This window comes from Somniosus microcephalus, chromosome 8, assembly GCF_052327205.1.
Source record: "Somniosus microcephalus isolate GS21.2 chromosome 8, FLI_Smic_1.0, whole genome shotgun sequence".
Taxonomy (NCBI): Eukaryota; Metazoa; Chordata; class Chondrichthyes; order Squaliformes; family Somniosidae; genus Somniosus; species Somniosus microcephalus.
In genome coordinates, this window is record NC_140994.1 from 190,239,585 (window position 1) to 190,257,965 (window position 18,381).

The following is an 18,381-nucleotide window of genomic DNA, read 5'->3' on the forward strand; positions in this document are numbered from 1 at the left end:
AACATATGGGCAGTTACTGTGTCTCAGCCTTTTCTTCTCCAGTGTAAGCATTCCCAGCTTCTGCAGCCTCTCTTCATAAATCAAGTGTCTAATCCCAGCTTTCTGCTGAAGTCTCTCCAAAGCATGAATTTCTTTTCCCATGTCCTAGAAAAAACTTCCCCACCACTTACACACCTATAAACTGCCCTACCAAATGCTCACACATAGTAACCAAGATTTCCCACCCCACGGCACCGTGTTATTTATACATGTTTAAATATTTAAAAAATCTTTTTGATATACTTTTTCCCTCACTATTCTCTCTTCAATAATTATCCTCTCTATCTTGCTTGCACAACATCCTAATCTCTTTTGTACTCATTACCTAACTCTCTTCAACACTTCCATCCTCTAATCTTTCACCACTCCCTGCCACAACACAAACTCCCACTTTACCATGCATTAACTACCAACCTCTTTCCTACTCATCACACGAAACTCTCTGCAACCCATTCTTTCACCCTTAGTGTATTCCATGTTCTGCAGCCTTTGCGCTCACTTAGAGGCTCCCTAATTTCTTCCCTACGAAGCTGCATATTCTTGTTCCTGCCACCCACTCTCACTCTGCCAAGTTGTGCTATTTTTTTTAATTTTTTTAAAAAGACCTGGTTGTGCTACTTTTTCATTTCCCTGATTATTCTTTTAAATTAAAAAAAATATCTGCTGCTTTTTTAATGCCCTCATTGTTCCCACCATGTTATTAAACAAAGCACTGTTAGCCAGTTGTTCCCCCCCCTGCTTTTTTATTAAAACCCCATAGCATTTTTTTCCCCCTTTTTAAAAAAGGACCGGTTTCTTGCTATGTTTTAGACCAGATTAATAGCTAGACATCCCAAACGTGCTTCAGACCGTAAACAGCTTGTAAGCCTGACATCGGTAGTGGGGAAAATGCTAGAGTCCATTATAAAAGATGTAATAGCAGAGCACTTGGAAAACAGTGACAGGATCGGACAAGGTCAACATGGATTTACAAAAGGTAAATCGTGCTCGACTAATCTACTGGAATTTTTTGAGGATGTAACTGGTAGAATAGATAAGGGAGAACCAGTGGATGTGGTGTATTTGGACTTTCAGAAGGCTTTCGATAAGGTCCCGCATAAGAGATTAGCGTGTAAAGTTAAGGCACATGGGATTGGGGGCAAGGTATTGACTTGGATAGAGAACTGGTTGGCAGACAGAAAGCAAAGAGTTGGAATAAACGGCTCTTTTTCCCGAGTGGCAAGCAGTGACTAGTGGGGTACTGCAGGGATCGGTCCTTGGACCCCAGCTGTTCACAATATATATTAATGATCTAGACAAGGGAACTAGATGTAATATCTCCAAATTTGCAGACGACACAAAGCTGGGTGGGCGTGTGTGCTGTGAGGAGGATGCCGAGAAACTCCAGGATGATTTGGACAGGTTGGGTGATTGGGCAGAAGCATGGCAGATGCAATATAACGTGGATAAATGCGAGGTTATCCACTTTGGTGGCAAAAACAGGAAGACAGATTATTATCTGAATGGCAATAGATTGGGAAGGGAAAAGGGGAAGTGCAACGAGATCTTGGTGTCCTTGTGCACCAGTCGCTGAAGGCAAGCATGCAGGTGCAGCAGGCGGTTAAGGCGGCAAATGGTATGTTGGCCTTCGTAGCGAGAGGGTTTGAGTACAGGAACAAGGATGTCTTGCTGCAGTTGTACAGGGCCTTGGTGAGACCACATCTGGAGTATTGTGTGCAGTTTTTGTCGCCTTATCGGAGGAAGGATGTTCTTGCCATGGAAGGAGTGCAACGAAGATTCACCAGGCTGATACCTGGGATGGCAGGAATGACGTATGAGGAGAGATTGGGTCGATTGGGCTTGTACTCGCTGGAGTTTAGAAGAATGAGAGGGGATCTCATTGAAACTTATAAAATTCTGACAGGACTGGACAGTCTAGATGCAGGAAGGATGTTCCTGATGGTCGGGGAGTCCAGAACCAGGGGTCACAGTCGAAGGATAAGGGGTAGGCCATTTAGGACAGAATGAGGAGGAATTTCTTCACCCAGAGAGTGGTGAACCTGTGGAATTCTCTACCACAGAAGGCAGTAGAGGCCAATTCATTAAATATATTCAAGGAGTTGGATATATTTCTTAAGGCTAATGGGATCAAGGGGTATGGGGAGAAAGCAGGGACCGGGTACTGAATTTGGATGATCAGCCATGATCGCATTGAATGGCGGAGCAGGCTCGAGGGGCCGAATGGCCTACTCCTGCTCCTATCTTCTATGTTTCTATGTTATGCCACAGTAGATCTAGTCCTATTAAATAAAGAAATTACTTTTCTTCACACTTTAGATATTTAGCCAACAAGTATAATTCTTCACAACCAGTGACCCGATAGCAGACTCTCAATACTAATCAATCACTCATTTTCTATTTAAATTATTTCACTTTGATGCTGCTGCTGTCTTTTGATTGTTGTTCTCTTATCATCTTGGAGATGACTTTGTTCTATCTGTTGCTAGTGCTTGGACATGATTCTACTGTTCTATCCATTACTGGCAGCTTGAAGATAACTCTACTTGTTGCCATCTGTGCTAGAGGTTCCACTGCTGCTCCCATGTATATTACTGTCTGTTTCAAAATTGAACCAATATATTACTGCTTTCTACTTGTAGTTTACATTGAAGCTCTTGTGACTCCTTTCTTGGAGATTACATTCATACTTCTATCTTCTTGTATCTCCATCTTAGGACTACATACAGAAAACTTTCTGATATCCGGCACTGATGGGACCGAGCTGGTGCCGTACCCTCAAAACTGCCGTACAAACCAGCGCTAATGTTAAAACATACGGAGCTTTTGAGCTCCGTATGAATCAACAAACCCTGTTGCTTAGCAACAGCTTCAAAACAGTCGGCCGCAGCTTAAAAGCGTCTCTGTAGTTAAGCAACAGCTTCAGCTAGACCTTGCAGAGCCTGACTGGAAAAAAAAAGCAACGAGAAATAAAAAAACTTATAGGAAACGGCTCCTGAATTTTGCCGGTAGATAGAGCTTTCTGGACATTTAACCTCCGGTTAAACGAAAGTTTCCTGTAATACTGCTCTCTCCTGGACTCTCCACTCCAGCAACATTAGGCATCATTATCCAGTCTCCCTACTATACAGTAATCTCTCTTCAGCAGCCCTACTGTATAGCTTTCCAATTCCCTCAGCCCAACTGAACAATCTGTTTCCATGAGCCCAATTATATAACACTTTTGCCTCTCCAATGCTAGGGTAACATGTGTAGAAGCAGTAACTTTGTTACTGGTTAAGTGTATTCTTATGTTTATAAATAAATAAGAAATACCTTTTTTTCATTTCCAGATCTGAGTTGAATCTGGTCCCTATTGGAAGTTGATGTTTGTGCAAATCTCTTCTCATTTTTACAAATTGTTCTTCTGCTTGAGATGCTGTTTTCACCTACAATAGTATACAGGCTTGTATTAGAAAAAAAGAAACACATTCAGAATGAATGACAACTTCTTGTTACCAGTAATAAAAGCCATGTGGAATCTGACTCATAAGTTTGTTAAAAGTTCTTTTAGTTTTCCTGGTTACATTATCTATCTCACCTACTGTATGTGGAGTATAATGAAGAAAGGGAACATAAATAGTTCATGAACTTAACCAATATGGAGGGGATAAGAGACATACCATAGAATTACATAAAATCTACAGCACAGAAACAAGCTATTTGGCCTAACTGGTCTATGCCAGTGTTTATACTCCACATAAGCCTCCCTCCACTCTAATTACCTCTCCCACCCTGCCCCAATATCCCTCTATTCCCTTCTCCCTCATGTATGCATCAAATGTGTCAAATCCATTTCAGGAAGCAACTTGGTAAATTGACTTTGTTATCACAAAGATGGATCACAAAAGATCATAAGATGACCAACCCTGGTTCAATGAGGAGTGTAGAAGAGCATACCAGGAGAAGCACCAGGTGTACCAGAGAATGAGGTGCCAACCTGGTGAAGTTACAACACAGGACTATATGAAGCTAAACAGCGGAAGCAGCATGCTAAACAGAGTTAAGTGATCCTATAACCAACGGATCAGGTCAAAGCTCTGCTGTCCTGCCACATCTAGGCGTGAATGGTTGTGGGCAATTAAGCAATTTAAGGGAGAAGGAGGCTCCATGAATATCCATATCCTCAATGATGGGAGAGCCCAGCATGTGAGTGCAAAATACAAGGCTGAAGTGTTCGCAACCATCTTCAGTCAAAAATGCTGAGTGGGTGATCCTTCTTGTCACAGATGCCAGTCTTCAGCCAATTTGATTCACTCCATGTGACATTAAGAAATGGCTGCGTGCACTGAACACAGAAAAGGCCCTGACTATATCCCGGCTATAGTGCTGACATAGCCACGCCATTAGCTAAGCTGTTCCAGTATAGCTACAACACTGGTATCTACACGACAATGTGGAAAATTGCCCAGGTGTGTCTTGTCCACAAAATGTATGACAAATCCAACCCAACCAATTACTACTCCATCAACCTGCTCCCAATCATCAGCAAAGTAGTGGAAGGAGTCGTCAACAGTGCAATCGAGCGGCACTTACCAATAACCTGCTCACCGATGCTCAATTTAGGTTCTACCAGAACCACTCGGCTCCAGGCCTCATTTCAGCCTTGGTCAAAACATGGACACAAGAGCTGAATTCCAGAGTTGAGATGAGAGTGACTGCCCTTGACATTAAGGCAGCATTTGACCGAGTGTGGCACCAAGGAGCCCTAGTAAAACTGAAGTCAATGGTGATCAGGGGGGAAAACTCCCCAGTGGCTGGAGTCATACATGGCACAAAGGAAGATGGTTGTTGTTGTTGTAGGCCAATCATCTCAGTCCCAGGACATCACTGCCTAACTGCTTTATCAATAACTTTCCTTTCACCATAAATTACATAGAATATACAGCACAGAAACAGGCCATTTGGCCCAACTAGTCTGTGGTGGTGTTTATACTCCCCACGAGTCTCCTCCCATTCCATTTACCTCAGGTCAGCCTTTCACACTGTATATTTCGATTCTTTTTTCTTTCATGTACTTGTCTACTTTCCTTTTGAAAGCATCTAAGCTATTTGCCTCAAACATTTCCTGTGTTGCGAGCTCCACATTCTAACCACTCTGTGTAAAGAAATTTCTCCATATTCCCTATTAGATTTATTTGTAACTGTCTTGTATTTATGGCCCCTAGTTTTGGATTCTACTACAAGTGGAAACATTCTCTCGACATCTACCCTATCCAACCCATTCATGATTTTAAAGACCTCAGGTCTCCTCTAAATCTACTATTTTCTAAAGAAAAAGCCCCAACCTCGTCAATCTTTCCCGATAGCTGTATCAGTTCTGGTACCATCCTTGTGTGGTAAACCACTGTTATACCTGTCTGTATGTGTATTCCACTAGGTACAGGTCTGGACATGCCTCGGCTGACTCCTCCCACTATTCCAGGTATATAAGTGACTGACTACCTCCCAGTCCCTTAGTATTCTGGACGGGTCGACCACTCGAGACTAGACCTTCATTCTTTAGTTAATAAAAGCCTGGTTGTTACTCGCTTAATCTCAGTCTTTTGAGTAATTGATGGCGCATCAATTTTATTAACTAAATTTTTTATAATGGAGAAGATCCTCACACCAGCATGCCTGGACCTGGACAGTCGGGAAGCGGACGCTTCCACCAAGTTTGCTCACTGGCTCATGTGCTTCGAGGCATTCCTGACTGCCTCCACTGCGGTCGTAACGGATGCGAACAAACTGTCTGTCCTGATCTCCAAGGTGAACCACCGAGTGTACTCAGTCATCCGGGACGCGACCTCGTACACAGCCACCCTCCAGCTCCTCAAGACCCAGTACACGCGCCCTGTGAACGAAGTTTACGCCAAGCACCTCCTGGGGAGTCGCAAGCAACAACCTGGGGAATCGACTGAGGAATACCTCCAAGCACTGTCCGTGCTTGGCCGGGCCTGTGGGTGTAAGGCGGTAACGCCCACTAAGTACACGGAGGAACTGATCCGGGATGCCTTCGTAGCGGGACACAGGTCCAACTACACCCGACAGCGACTGCTGGAGCAGAGTGACCTCACCCTTGACAAAGCCTCCGAAATCGCACTAACGCTGGACGCAGCCTACCGGGGCATGGATGCCTACTCCTCTGCACCGTGGACGCCGCGGGGAACGACAACCTGGGACACGGTAGGACAGCCCCATAGCACCGTGCCACCCCAGCCACAGCCCAACAACGGCCCAACCACCGCAGCAGTGCCCCAAAGCCAGACAGCAGTATCCCAAGGTCAGAAATGCTACTTCTGTGGCCAGGCCAAACACCCCAGAGCGCGCTGCCCGGCGAAGAATGCGACCTGCTCGGGCTGCGGGAAAAAGGGACACTACGCTAGCGTCTGCAAGGCTAAAGCCACCCCGAACGCCAGCAGCGCCGTGTGTGGGCCGTGCGAGCCGCCATCTTGGGCCCCCAACAGCGCCGCGTGTGGGCCATGCGGGCCGCCATCTTGGGCCTCCCCAGCCATGTGCGAACCACCGCAGCAGCAGCCATCTTGGACGACTCCAGCCACATGGGAATCATGGACGCCGCCATCTTGGACACCAGCCGGGACGCAGCAGACCGCCAACCCCCCCCCCCCCCATCTGATACCCGCAGCGGCACACCGACCCCTACGCTGGACCAAACGAGACCGCACCAACTAGCTCGGTCCAAAATGGACGTTAAGGTAAACGGCCATGCAATAAACTGCCTTTTTGACTCCGGGAGCACAGAGAGCTTCATCCACCCCGACACGGTGCGGCGTTGCTCTCTCCCAGTCCTGCCTGCGCACCAGCGGATTTCTATGGCCGCTGAGTCCCAGTCAGCAGACATTGGCGGCTACTGCGTGGTGACACTAGTAGTAGACGGGACTGTGTTCAATAATTTTAAACTCCTGGTCCTGCCCCAACTTTGCGCTGCCGTTCTACTGGGGTTGGATTTCCAGTGCCACCTCAAAAGCATTACGATGCGTACGGTGGCCCCCTCCCCCCACTCACAGTCCGCAGCCAGCAGCCTCCAAATTGCCCGCCGCGCACCAGATGCAACCTCGCCACACTCAGAGTCCCACCCCTCCCACTGTTTGCTAACCTCACCCCCGACTGTAAGCCCATCGCCACAAACAGCAGGCGATACAGTGCTGGGGACAGGGTTTTCATCAAAACCGAAGTGGAGCGGCTCCTGAAGGAGGGGATTATTGAGGGCAGCTCCAGCCCCTGGCGAGCCCAGGTTGTGGTCGTTAAGACCGGCGAGAAACAACGCCTGGTCATTGACTACAGCCAAACAATAAACCGCTACACCCTGCTGGACGCCTACCCACTCCCCCGCATAGCTGACATGGTCAACCAGATCGCGCAGTACCACGTCTTTTCGACCATTGACCTGAAATCAGCGTACCACCAGCTCCCCATCCGCCCCGAAGACCGCCAGTATACTGCTTTTGAGGCAAACGGCCGCCTCTATCACTTCCTTAGGGTTCCCTTTGGCGTTACCAACGGGGTCTCCGTCTTCCAAAGGGAGATGGACCGGATGGTCGATCAAAACGCGCTGCAGGCCACTTTCCCTTACCTAGACAATGTGACCATCTGCGGCCATGACTTGCAGGACCATGACGCAAACCTCGAGAAATTCCTCCGCACCGCCCAACTCCTGAACCTGACATATAACAAGGGGAAGTGCATATTCCGCACAGACCGCCTCGCCACCCTTGGCTGTGTTGTGGAACACGGGGTCATCGGTCCCAACCCGGACCGGATGCGTCCCCTTATGGAACTCCCACTGCCTAAAAGCTCTGAAGAGGTGCCGAGGTTTTTTTTCCTACTACGCCCAGTGGGTCCCCTACTATGCAGACAAAGCCCGTCCGCTGATCAAATCCACCTCTTTTCCCCTGATGGCAGAGGCCCGCTCGGCCTTCCACCGTATCAAGGAGGACATTGCCAAAGCCACCATGCACGCAGTGGACGAATCCATCCCCTTCCAGGTGGAAAGCGATGCGTCCGACTTCGCTCTGGCCGCCACCCTTAATCAGGCGGGGAGACCTGTGGCATTCTTCTCACGAACCCTCCAGGGCCCGGAGACCAGACACTCCGCGGTCGAGAAGGAGGCCCAGGCTATTGTGGAGGCTGTGCGTCATTGGAGGCACTACCTGGCCGGAAAACGATTTACCCTGCTCACTGACCAGCGTTCAGTTGCTTTTATGTTCAACAACAAGCAGAGGGGCAAAATCAAAAATGACAAGATCTTGAGGTGGAGAATCGAACTTTCCACCTACAATTACGAGATCTTGTACCGGCCTGGGAAGCTCAATGAACCCCCAGATGCCCTATCGCGTGGCACCTGCGCCAGCGCGCAGATCGATCGGCTGAGGGCCCTCCACAATGACCTCTGCCACCCGGGGGTCACCAGGTTCTTCCACTTCATCAAGGCCCGCAACCTGCCTTACTCCATTGAGGAGGTCAGGACCATGACCAAGAACTGCCAAGTCTGCGCTGAGTGCAAACCGCACTTTTATAGACCAGACAGAGCCCACCTGATAAAAGCCACTCGCCCCTTCGAACGCCTGAGTGTCGATTTTAAAGGGCCTCTCCCCTCCTCCGACCGCAATGTGTACTTCCTCAACATCATTGACGAGTACTCCCGTTTCCCGTTCGCTATCCCCTGCCCGGACATGACCAGTGCCACGGTCATTAAATGTCTGAACAGCCTCTTCACCCTGTTCGGTTTCCTCAGCTATATCCATAGCGACCGGGGCTCATCGTTTATGAGCGACGAACTCCGCCAGTACCTGCTCGCTAGGGGTATAGCCACAAGCAGGACCACCAGTTACAACCCCCGGGGGAACGGACAGGTGGAAAGAGAGAATGCAACAGTTTGGAAGGCCGCCCTACTAGCCTTAAAGTCTAGGGGCCTTCCGACCTCCCGCTGGCAGGAGGTGCTCCCCGATGCGCTCCACTCGATTCGGTCACTGCTCTGCACTGCCACCAATCACGAGAAAATGTTTGTCTTCCATCGGGGACAGCGTTACCGCCATGGCTGACGTCCCCAGGGCCGGTACTACTGAGAAGACACGTGAGGACCAATAAAACGGACCCCCTGGTCGAGAGGGTCAACCTCCTCCACGCCAACCCCCAGTACGCTTACATTGCGTACCCGGACGGGCGGGAGGACACAGTCTCCATACGAGACCTCGCACCCTCGGGGACCGCTGTAACCCACTACCCATTACCACCCCCCCCCCCCCCACGACACCCTCGGGGACCGCTGTAACCCACTACCCATTACCACCCCCCCCAACGACCCGATATCCAACCCCAGCAGCCGGCTCGCCTTGGACCGTCACCCACGAGGACTACACTCCAGTGCCCCAGCCTACACGGGACACGACGCCGGAAGCTCCACCACCCCTGCCGTCGCCACGTCGATCACAGCGGCAGACGAGACCTCCGGAGAGACTCCAATACACGAACTTTTAAATACACTTCACCCCGCCGGACTCATTTTTAAACAAGGGGTGAATGTGGTAAACCACTGTTATACCTGTCTGTATGTGTATGTGTATTCCACTAGGTACAGGTCTGGACATGCCTCGGCTGACTCCTCCCACTATTCCAGGTATGTAAGTGACTACCTCCCAGTCCCTTAGTATTCTGGACGGGTCGACCACTCAAGACTAGACCTTCATTCTTTAGTTAATAAAAGCCTGGTTGTTACTCGCTTAACCTCAGTCTTTTGAGTAATTGATGGCGCATCACCTTGTAAATCTTTATTGCACGATCTCTAGTGCTTCTATGTCCTTTTTATAGCATGGCGACCAGAACTATGCACAGTGTGGCCTGACTAGGGTCCTATACAGGTTTAACATAACTTCATTACTTTTGAAGTCTACACCCCTAGAAATAAATCCCAGTGCTTTGTTAGCATTTTCAATTACTTTGCTAACCTGTGATGCTGCTTTTAATGATTTGTTCATCTGTATCCCTAGAACCTTCTATCCCATTCAGTTTCATATTTTCTAAGATGTAGGTGATGTTTCTATTTTTCCTACCAAAGTGCATCGCCTCACATTTTTCTATGTTAAACTTCATTTGCCACTTAACTGCCCAGTTTGCAAGTTTTCTAATGTCTTCTTGTATTATGTTGCTTTCTTCCTCAGTGCTAGCTGTACCCCCCAGTTTGGTATCATCTGAAAATTTTGAAATTGAGTTACTTGTTCCTAAGTCCAAATCATTAATAAATTATGAACAACAGTGGTCCCAGCACTGATCCTTATGGAACACTGCTTTCTATCTCCCCCCAATCTGAATAACTACTATTTACCTCAGTCTGTGCTTTCTATTTTTTTAGCCAATTTACTATCCATTCAGCTATTTGCCCTCTTACTCCACATGTCTATCCTTTGCTATGAGCCTATTGTGTGGTACCTTATCGAAAACCTTTTGAAAATTCAAGTATATGACATCTACTGCATTAGCCTCGTCTACTCTTTCCGTCAGCTCTTCAAAAAATTCTGTCAGGTTAGTTAAGCATGACTTAGCCTTTCGGAATCCATGTTGACTATTTTTTATTATATTTTCTGTATCTAGAGGTTCTTCCTTTAGTATAGATTTTCTCCTAGTTTACCTTCTTTAGTTCCTCCCTCATTTCCTTATAATTTGCTCTTTTCCAATCTACTACCTTAGTCCTACTTATGTCACTCTCGATCCTAATCTTGAACCTTATTATGTTGTGATCACTACTACTAAGATGATCTCCTACACTTACTTCTCCAATCTGTTCTGGTTCATTACCCATTACAAGATCAGCAGTGGTTCTTTTCGTGTTGGACTTCTTACGTACTTAGTGAGAAAGGAGTCCAATGTACGCTGTAAAAACTCGATTCCCTTTTCTCCTTTCGCTACTTCTTCCTGCCAGTTTATTTAGGGGAAGTTGAAATCCCCCATGATTATTCTTCTATGCCTGCTACACACCTCGTCGATTTGTCTACATATTTCCTCCTCCAATTCCCTTCCACTATTTGGTGGTCTATAGTATACCCCTATTAGGGTGATGGATCCCTTCTTTTAACTCAAGCCAGAGGTGGGGCAGTTCGCTGATGATTACACAGTGTTCATCTCCATTCAAAATTTCTCAGATATTGAAGCAGTTCATGCCCACATGCAGCAAGACCGGGACAACATCTGCCATTTCTGCCACACTAGTGTCAGGCAATGATCATTGCCCCTTGAGAGAGCATAACCACCTCTCATTGACATTCAATGGCATTACCATCACCAAGAACCCCACCATCAACATTCTGGGCATCAGCATTGAGCAGAAACTCAACTGGAAAAGCCACACAAATGTCATGGCTACTAGAGCTGGTTCACCTCCCGACTCCCCAAAGCCTCCCTTCCACCTATAAGGCACAAGTCAGGAATGTACTTGACGATTCAAAAAGACAGACAAAATGGAAAAGGGGGGGCGGGGGGTAGCCCTGATAATAAAAGATGACATAAGGACAGTAGTGAGAAAGGATCTTGGCTTGGAAGAGCAGAAAGTAGAATCAGTATGAGTGGAGATAAGAAATAACAAGGGGCAGAAAACACTGGTAGGAGTAGTTTATAGGCCCCCTAACAGTAGCTACACAGTTGGACATAGTAGTAATCAAGAAATAAGAGGAGCTTGCAACAAGGGTAATGCAATAATCATGGGGGACTTAATCTTCAGATAGACTAGACAAATCAAATTGGCAAAAGTAGTTTGAAGGATGAGTTCATGGAATGCATTAGAGATTCCATGTCTGAATCCCTTCAATCAGGTTTCCGCCCCTGCCATAGTACCAAAACGGCTCTCATCAAAGTCAGAAATGACATCCTTTGTGACGGTGACAAAAGGTAAACTAGCCCTCCTCGTCCTTCTTGACTTGTCTGCAGCCTTTGACACGGTTGACCACTCCATCTTTCTCCAACGCCTCTCCACCGTCATCCAGCTTGGTGGGACTGCACTTGCCTGGTTCCATTCTTATCCATCTATAATCGTAGCCAGAGAATCATCTGCGATGGCTTCTCTTCCCGCTCCCACATCGTTACCTCTGGTGTCCCCCAAGGATCTATCCTTGGCCCTCTCCTATTTCTCATCTACATGCTGCCTCTTGGCGACATCATCTGAAAACATAGCGTCAGATTCCACATGTACGCTGACGTCACCCAGCTCTACCTCACCAGCACTTCTCTCGATCCCTCCACGGTCTCTAAATTGTCAGGCTGCTTGTCCGACATCCAGTTCTGGATGAGCAGAAGTTTTCTCTAAATAAATATTGGGAAGGCTGAAGCTATTGTTTTCGGTCCCCACCACAAACTCCGTTCCCTAGCCACTGACTCCACCCCTCTCCCCAACATCTGTCTGAGGCTGAACCACACTATTTGCAACCTTGGCATCATATTTGACCCTGAAATGAGCTTCCGACCACATATCCGCGGCATAACTAAGACCGTCTATTTCCGCCTCCATAACATCGCTCGTCTCCGCCCTAGCCTCAGCTCATCTGCTGCTGAAACCCTCATCCATGCCTTTGTTACCGCTAGACTTGACTATTCCAATGCACCCCTGGCTGGCCTCCCACATTCTACCCGACGTAAACTTGAGGTCATCCAAAACTCGGCTGCCCGTGTCTTCACTCGCACCAAGTTCCATTCACCCATCACCCCTGTGCTCGCTGACCTACATTGGCTCCCGGTTAAGCAACATCTCGATTTCAAAATTTTCATCCTTGTTTTCAAACCCATCCATGGCCTCACCCTCTGCCTTATTTCTGTAAACTCCTCCAGCCCCACAATCTCCCGAGATATCTGTGCTCCTCTAATTCTGCCGTCTTGAGCATCCCTGATTATAATTGCTCAACCATTGGTAGCCGTGCTTTCTGTTGCCTAGGCCCTAAACTCTGGAATTCCCTGCGTAAACCTTTCCATCTCTCCATCCTCCTTTACGATGCTTCTTAAAACTGACCCCTTTGACCAAGCTTTTGGTCACCTGCCCTAATTTTTCCTTATGTGGCTCGGTGTCAAATGTTTTTTCTTATAATACTCCTGTGAAGCGTCTTGGGACGGTTTACTATGTTAAAGGTGCTATATAAATACAAGTTGTTGTTCTTGAGACAGTTTCCTAGAACAGTATGTTGTGAAACCAACCAAGGAAGAGGCTATTTTAGATCTTGTCTTGTGTAATGAGGCAGCATTAATTAGTAATCTCATAGTAAGGGATCCTCTGGGGAAGGGTCATCATATCATAGAATTCCACATTGAGTTTAAGAGTGACATACCTAAGTCCAAAACTAGAGTATTAAACTTAAATAAAGCCAATTACATAGATATGAGGGGTGAGTTGGTTAAGGTAGATTGGGAAATGAGATTAAAAGGTATGATGGTAGATAAGCAATGGCAAACATTTAAAGAAATATTTCATAATTCTCAACGAATATACATTCCATTTGGCAATAAAAACTCCACGGGTAAAGTGATCCATCCGTGGTTAACGAAAGAGGTTAAGGATAGTATTAGATTAAAAGAAGAGGTTTATAATGTTGCCAATAAGAGTTGTAAGCCTGAGGATTGGGAGAGTTTTAGAAACCAGCAAAGGATGACCAAAAAATTGATAAAGTAGGAGAAAATAGAATGAGAGTAAACTAGCAAGAAATAAAAAAAGTTAGATTTTCTACAAATCTGTAAAAAGGGAGAGAGCAGCGAAAGTAAACGTAGATCCCTTAGAGGCTGAGACAGAAGAAATTATAATAGGGAATAAGGAAATGGCAGAGATGTTAAACAAATATTTTGTATCTGTCTTACTGTAGAAGACACAAAAAACATACCAGAAATAGTAGGGAACCCAGGGTCTAATGAGGAATTAAAAATAATTAATATTAGTAAAGAAAAAGTACTGGAGAAATTAATGAAACTAAAAACCGACAAATCCCCTGAACCCGATGGCCTACATCCTTGGGTTCTAAAAGAGGTGGCTGCATTGGTTGTGATCTTCTAGAATCTAGGAAATTTTGGAACGGTCCCAGTGGATTGGAAGGTAGCAAATGTAACACCTCTCTCTCTTTTTGTCATTTAGGACATCCCACTCTCACTCCTGGCCATTGTGCACCAGGCAATTTCCTGGCCAGGGAAGGGGCGGTACATGGTGCAAAGGGAGCAAATGGTAAGGTAGGTATTAGTTTCTGGGGTGCCCGAAATTTATAAAATCTGTTATGATGGTCCCTGCAGTGACCATTCTAAGGCACTGGCACTCCAGCTGCATTATCGGGTAGGCAACTAACTTAAAAATAATTTAGGGGCCGAATGACCTACAACACAATTTGTTGTAATACATTAATCGTGAGGGACTTTAATCTGCATATAGATTGGGCAAATCAAATTGGCAAGGGTAGTCTGGAGGACAAATTCATGGAATGTATTCGAGACAGTTTCCTACAACAAAACGTCATGGAACCAACTAAGGAACAGGCTATTTAGAGCTTGTTTTGTGTAATGAGACAGGGTTAATTAGTAATCTTATAATAAAAGATCCTCTAGGAAAGAGTGACCATAATATGATAAGAATGTCACTTTCAAACTCCGTGTGAAATTCTAAGTCCGATACTAGAGTCTTAAACTCAAACAAAGTCAATTATGTCGGTATGAGGGGCGAGTTGGCTAAGGTAGATTGGGAAATTAGATTAAAAGGTAGGACAGTAGATAAGCAGTGGCAATCATTTAAAGATATATTCCAAAATTCTCAACAAATATACATTCCATTGAGAAATTAAAAACTCTACGGGAAAAGTGAGCTATCCATGGCTAACTAAAGAAGTTAAAGATAGTATTAGATTAAGAGAGGTTTATAATGTTGCAAAGAATAGTAGTAAGCCTGAGGATTGGAAAAGCTTTAAAAACCAGCAAAGGATGACCAAAAAGTTGATAAAAAGGGAGAAAATAGAATAAGAGTAAACTAGCAAGAAATATAAAAACAGATTGTAAGAGCTTCTACAAGTATGTAAAATGGAAGAGAGTAGCAAAAGTAAGCGATGATCCCTTAAAGGCTGAGACAGGAGAAATTATATTGGGGAACAAGGAAATGGCAGAGGCTTTAAACAAATATTTTGTATCTGTCTTCACAGTAGAAGACACAAAAAGCATACCAAAAATAGTGGGGAACCTAGGGGCTAATGAGAGCGAGGAACTTAAAGTAATTAATCAGTCGAGAAAAAGTACTTGGAAAACGAATGGGGCTAAAAGCCGACAAATCCCCAGTACCTGATGGCCTACATCCTATGGTTCTAAAAGAGGTGGCTGAAGAGATAGTGGATGTATTGGTTGTGATCTTCCAAAATTCCCTAGATTCAGGAAAGGTCCCAGCAGATTGGAAGGTAGCAAATGTAACCCCGCTATTCAAGAACAGAGGGAGAGAGAAAACTGGGAACTACAGGCTAGTAAGCCTGACATCAGTTGTCAGGAAAATGCTGGAATCCATTATTAAGGAAGTGGTAACAGGGCATTTAGAAAATTATAATATGATTAGGCAGATTCAACATGGTTTTATGAAAGGGAAATCGTGTTTGACAAACTTAGAGTTTTTTGAGGATGTAACTAGCAGGGTAGATAATGGGGAACCAGTGGATGTAGGCTATTTGGATTTCCAAAAGGCACTCGATAAGGTGCCACATAAAAGGTTAAGCAAGATAAGGGCACAAGGGGTTAGGGGTAAGGTATTAGCATGGATAAAGGATTGGTTAACAGACAGAAAACAGAGAGTAGGGATAAATAGGTCATTTTCAGATTGGCAGGCTGTAACGAGTGGGCTGCCGCAAGGATCAATGCTTGGGCCTCAGCTATTTACAATCTATATTAATGATTTAGATGAAGGGATCGAGAGCAATGTACAGGAAACTTTCGTTTAACCGGAGGTTAAAAGTCCGGAAAGCTCTATCTACCGGCAAAATTCAGGGGCCGTTTTCTATAAGTTTTTTTACTTTTCGTTGCTTTTTTTTCCCCCCAGTCAGGCTCTGCAAGGTCTGTAGCTAAGCAACAGCTTCAGCTAGAGACGCTTGCAGCTGCAGCCGACTGTTTTGAAGCTGTTGCTAAGCAACAGGGTTTGTTGATTCTCACGGAGCTGAAAAGCTCTGTATGTTTTAACATTGCCGCTGGTTTATACGGCAATTTTGATCTAACGGCACCAGCTCGGTCCTGTCAGTGCCGGATACCAGAAAGTTTCCTGTATCCAAGTTGACTGATGATACAAAGCTAGGTGGAAAAGTAAGACGGGAGGAGGACGCAAAGAGCCTGCAAAGGGATGTAGACAGGTTAAGTGAGTGGGCAATAAGGTGGCAGATGGAATATAATATGGGGAAATGTGAGGTTATTCACATTGGTAGGAAGAATAGAAAAACAGAATACTTTTTAAATGAGGAGAAGCTATTAAATGTTGGTGTTCAGAGAGATTTGGGTGTTCTAGTACAAGAAACACAGAGGGCTGGATTTTGCAGGGGGTCAGCGGGTGCGATCAGTGGTGGGTCGGGTGGGAGTGTGTTTTTTTCCCCCAGCGGGTCAGGACCCTGCTGTAAACCCGCCGCCACGTGCCTTTACCAAATGTTTGGTCTGTCACTGCTGAACAGACCTGACATGCAGCGGTGGGGGAGGCAATTAAAATTAGTGGCTTGTTCACAGCCGCTTATCAATGTTTTTTCCCCCCAGCTTTTTGGATTTGACATGTGGCCCACTGGTTTCCCACTGTGCCTAGACCTTGTCTGTGAATCTGAGGTGGGAGGTCAGTGGCCACTGCATCAGCTGATGAGTTGACAGCTTCAAATGTCAAGTCAAAGCTCCCAGCTGATTGAGAAATGTACCCTTAACCACTAGTTTCTTTAAACTGCATTTCCACTACAGATTCAGGATGCTGCAAGTCTTTACACAAGTCTCCATCCAATATGACCTCATTACCTCTCCCACCATTGACAAATCGCTTCCATCATCACTACTTCACCTGCCATCTATTCCATCAGCATGGGTGCCCTTGAAAAACTGACATTGGTCCTCAGAATCCCACCACAATCAGCCCCAAGCACACTAGCAGCAGCAACACCACCAACCTTCTCCACAATCAACTGATGCTGCACAGGACAGAGGGCATCAGCATCTGACCACACTGCTGCCTGGGAGGTCAGCGATGGCCTCACCCTGGCCAGATTTATTTCACTTGACACTGTACACCCTGGCTGCCACATGATGCGACAGGTTGGCACCGCCCCACACCACCATAAAGCATCCCTTACAATGCCCATGCCATTCCTTTCACACTCATCGCCATTACGGGGGGGGGGGGGGGGGTGGTACCATGATGTCTCACCATTCACTGCAACTCACTAAGCCACTTCCAAAGGTGCACACAAATCCGTCCAAAAACGCAAAGTGTTGAAAAAAAAGTTTAAATTTTTTTTTTATTCGTTCATGGGATGTGGGCGGCGCTGGCAAAGCCAGCACTTATTGCCCTTGAGAAAGTGGTGGTGAGCCACCTTCTTGAACCGCTGCAGTCCGTGTGGCGAAGGTGTGGTTAATGTAGTTTGACACCACATTAACAGAAACTTTTCATGAACATTGCATAAAACACCCAAGTGCCTACTGAGATCACTGAAACGTTTGCAGCACTGCACCCAGGTCTTCCTGACCACATCCCTGCTTGTGCCCGCCTCTGCAATGTGCAACCAGGCTATGTTGATCTCCTGGGTAGGTCTCTTCCATCCATGGGAAGGGAAGAGAACCTCCCTGCATGCTGTGACTCCTTCCAGAAGCATATGGAGGGAGTCATGGGAGAGCCTGGGTGCCGCCCTACACCTCTGTGCAGTGCTTGTAGCACCTTAATGCTGTAGAACACTGACAACACTAATGTCAAAATAAATTTGGCCATGGTCCCTTTAAGGAAGCCAGCTGATGACGCGCCATCAAATGACATCACCAGACCCACTTCCTCTAATTGGCCGGGAAATGTGCCCAATCTCGGGAAATTCATTTCCGAGGCTAAGATGGAGACAGCAGCAGGGTCAGGACCCACCACCGACATCGCCTGCCACGGACCCGCCGAGGTTCGTAAAGCGCGGCCACAGGGTTAGCATGCAGGTACAGCAAGCAATTAGGAAGGCAAATGGCATGTTGGCCTTTATTGCTAGAGGGTTGGAGTACAAGAGTAAGGAAGTCTTGCTACAATTGTTTGGGGCTCTGGTGAGACCACACCTGGAGTACTGTGCACAATTTTCATCTCCTTATTTAAGGAAGGATATACTTGCCTTA

The 18,381-nt window shown here is 46.3% G+C and overlaps 1 protein-coding gene across 3 annotated transcripts in view; it reads right to left on the reverse strand.

Moving 5' to 3' along the window:
* The window catches only part of LOC147113976 (uncharacterized), a 288,093-nt gene that overhangs the window by 103,700 nt on the left and 166,012 nt on the right, over window positions 1-18,381 (reverse strand). For all 3 annotated transcript variants that reach the window (XM_085995438.1, XM_085995439.1, XM_085995440.1), the window contains one exon: window positions 3,352-3,464. In XM_085995438.1, the coding sequence (XP_085851564.1) occupies window positions 3,352-3,464 (113 nt within the window). The remainder of the gene's footprint in view (window positions 1-3,351; window positions 3,465-18,381) is intronic.